This window comes from Sceloporus undulatus, unplaced genomic scaffold (genome assembly GCF_019175285.1).
Source record: "Sceloporus undulatus isolate JIND9_A2432 ecotype Alabama unplaced genomic scaffold, SceUnd_v1.1 scaffold_5716, whole genome shotgun sequence".
Lineage (NCBI taxonomy): Eukaryota > Metazoa > Chordata > Lepidosauria > Squamata > Phrynosomatidae > Sceloporus > Sceloporus undulatus.
The window spans coordinates 1-3,312 of NW_024808635.1; the positions used below are offsets into that span (position 1 = coordinate 1).

At 48.3% G+C, this 3,312-nt stretch overlaps 1 protein-coding gene across 1 annotated transcript; it reads left to right on the forward strand.

The window, feature by feature from the left end:
- The first annotated feature begins 6 nt into the window (after positions 1 to 6).
- Positions 7 to 3,231, forward strand: LOC121918196 (cytochrome P450 2C25-like). Its single transcript, XM_042444282.1, has 2 exons — positions 7 to 262; positions 2,232 to 3,231. Exons 1-2 carry the CDS (start codon positions 89 to 91, stop codon positions 2,712 to 2,714), a joined length of 657 nt encoding a protein of 218 aa, XP_042300216.1. The 5' UTR covers positions 7 to 88; the 3' UTR covers positions 2,715 to 3,231.
- Positions 3,232 to 3,312: the final 81 nt, after the last annotated feature.

Consider the following 3,312-nt stretch of genomic DNA (forward strand, 5'->3'; position numbering starts at 1 on the left):
TCTGTTGACTTGACCTATAAACTTCAGTGAAGGTCCAAGAGCATTCAGCATTTTTGCTGCTGAAGAAAGGAAGAGATAGAGCTGCCCCATGGATCTTTTGGGGACCAGCACCGTCTTCTTGGTGGTCTGCTTGGTCCTCCTTTTGGCCTGGAGGAAAGTGGAGGCCAAGAAGAGAAACTTCCCTCCTGGTCCAATGCCTCTCCCCTTCATTGGGAACCTCTTGCAGCTGAAAGGCAAAAATGTTTCAGTGCAACTGAGAAAGGTAAGGAGGGAGACTTCTGCAATCTGTATCTCATCCCTACAATCAAACCTTGTTTCACCTTTCTGAACACAAACCCTTCAAAGGGACAGTAAGGATGGAAAGGACATGCAAAGATATTCCTTTTAGTGGAATTATGGAACTTGGGGAAGTTCCTTTTCTTACTAGTGCCACATCCAGTCTGCCCCTGGCAGCATGGCCAATGGATTCAAAGGGGAGTGGGGGGGGGGGTTATAGAATCCATGGTCTAAAAGAGAACTTTTCTGGGCTCTGATCCCAAGTCACCTTTTTGGACTCCTTGGTATGTGGGATATGCTCAGATTTGTCCCATAACTCTATGCTTTACATTGCGTGGCCAGAATAAATGCAGCATTGCAAGAGTTTGACAATACAGTCGGCCCTTCTTATACATGGATTTTTTATACACTGATTCAAGCATACACGGTTTGAAAATGTTCCAAAAAAGTATACATTTACCTTGATGTTCCATTTTTTATTAGGGACACCATTTTGCTCTGTCATTATATTTAATGGGACCTGAGCATACACGGATTTTGTTATACGCGGGGGATCTGGGAACCAAACCCCAGCGTATAACAAGGGTCCACTGTATACCGTTGCTGCTGTGTAGCTCCAAGTTGTTTCTGACTTGCATTGACACGAAGGTAAAGCTATCATGGGGTTTTCCTGGCAAGTTTCTTCAGAAGGAGGTTGGTATTATATAGGAGACTTTGGGGCTGTGCAAATGGGTGATGGGACGCCCTCCCTTTTCACCCTGGATTGGGGCCACAGCAACCACAGGGAGCAAAAAGAACCCACGAAAAGTCAGTGTCCCATGATGATGCCTCATCTGCACTGCACTGTTTGGGCACTGCGGCAGAGGTGCGTCATCATGGCATTGTGTGATTCAGATTACTTGTAGCATTATTTAACGGGGGGGGGACCCATAATGTATTGCCCTAGGGTAAGTCTATAGGGCAGGATTAGTTGACATACCTGAGCAGGGAGCGTGAAAGACCTTTGGACCCAGCGGTGCCCACAAAGTGCCCAGACAGCAGCCAGATTGCAGGCGGTCAAGACAGTTCTGGGCAAAAAGCCAAAGGACTTTGGTATCGCAGTTCTTTAGGGGCAAAGGTCAAAGGGAAGAAATTGATGGTCGGTGGAGCAATAGGAAGGGTTAAGAGATGGATGCAATGCCGGGAGAGGAGAAAAACGACTGAGAGAGAAAGAAAGCATAGCTACCCATGTTGGCCATACGGCAAGGTCCAAGAACCCCCCAAAATCCACCAAACATCAATACCTTTCTTGGGCCGGACAAAATGCAAGCTTTCGAAGCTCCACTGGCTTCTTCACTTGGCAAAAGTGTTAAAAAATCATACTCAAGCCAATTGTCTCTTGTCTGCCTACATATTCAACTCCAGAAAACATATCCAGGCATAGCCATGTTGGCCATTCAGCAAAGTATAATAGCATCCAAAATCCACAAAACAGTTATACCTTTGTTGGGCCAAGAAAAATGCAGAAAATAGATGTTGTGAGCTTTTGAAGCACTGGCTTCTTCATCTGGCAAAGGTGTTTAACAATCAAGTGACGCTGTTGGATTCATATGCCTACATTTTGTCAAGATGTTGTTATAGTTGTTCTCAGTTAAGCTGATACAGAGGGATATCCATGTAGGCAGAGGCTGGTTCTCCTCATTGGCCATGTCCTCAAACTGCTTTATTTCTGCAGTGTGGAAGACAAGTAATTCAGTGCCTACCAAATATGAACTAACATCGTTCAGTGTGGCAAAGCCACCTTGGCCATAGCAGAAGCATTCCCACCGATAGCTCTCCTGCCAAAACCTCACCTTTCTCCATTGGCGCCTGTCCTTTGGCCACAGTTTTGCCTCCTTTCTCCTCTTCCAAAAGACCCCATTCAAAGTGTCCTCTACCTTCTCCTCACCCTCTCCTCTCTCTTCTATTTTTTCAAGCTGAGCGAAATATACGGGCCGGTCTTCACGGTGCATTATGGCCCTGAGCCGGTGGTGGTCATCTTTGGCTATGAAACTGTGAAGAAGGTCCTTGTGGACAACGGAGATGATTTCCTCAACCGAGGCAGCTTCCCATCGGCAGAGAAAAGCAGCAAAGGATTTGGTATTGTCTTTTTAAAAAGGAAGAGGCCATTAGTTGGCAGAAGGAAGGGCCAACCCAATGCAGCCAACAGTGTCTGGGAGAAATCTGTCTGTCCCCAAATCCATGGCGCATGTTGCCACGGTCCATCCTTGTACTTATGGATGAAATGTGATGGCATAAAAGGGACTCTTTCTCTTTCAAACAAGGTGTTTGGAGCGGGGTACACAACTTGTTTTAAAATGAACCACCAGCTCTTTAGACTTCTGGTTTGCATCCAAATATCACTGTCAATGAAGGCAGCAATGACTACAAATGGAGGGCCAAGAGCAGGGGAGACATAGGGCAACCTGTGGGCCATTTGTGGCCTCAAAGCCCACTACCCTTCCCCCCGCATCCCTAGCACCAGATGACCTCTCCAGAGTCATAGTCCAACACTCAAACACTGCACCATGCTGCCCCGGGATTGGGGCCACGGCACCACACTCCACAGCCTACGCAGGGAGCAAAAAGATGCCTCAAAAAGCCACAACAGGGTGGCATGATGATGCTCCTTTTGCACTGCACCATTTGGGCGCTGTGCGGGAGTTGTGCCATGATGCCGTGCGCCATGTAGAAGGGCATGCAGCATCATGGTACAATGAGGGCGGAGTCATGGCATCCAGCGTGCCGACACTACGCCGTGACTCCGCCCACAGGCCAGCACAAAGTGCCGGTCAGTATCCCCCCTCCCCTCTCTGTGTAGCCATCTGTAGCCCTCAACATCTGTGAGTCACAAGGGGGCGGAGCTAGCAGACTAGCTTTATATACCAACTTCCAGAGCCTTCCAGAGCAGTCCGGCCAGAGAGAGGAGAAGGAGAGGAGCTGCTTGGCAGCCATTTTGAGACCGTGTGCTTGAGACCGTGTGCTCGTTGCTGAAGGGGCGGAGCTTCTGTGAGTCAC

Excerpts from the sequence above, each read along its gene's own strand:
- LOC121918196 (XM_042444282.1), top strand. The coding sequence starts at position 89 with ATGGATCTTTTGGGGACCAGCACCGTCTTCTTGGTGGTCTGCTTGGTC. Across the intron at positions 263-2,231 it reads TTTCAGTGCAACTGAGAAAG|CTGAGCGAAATATACGGGCC; the intron begins GTAAGGAGGGAG and ends TATTTTTTCAAG.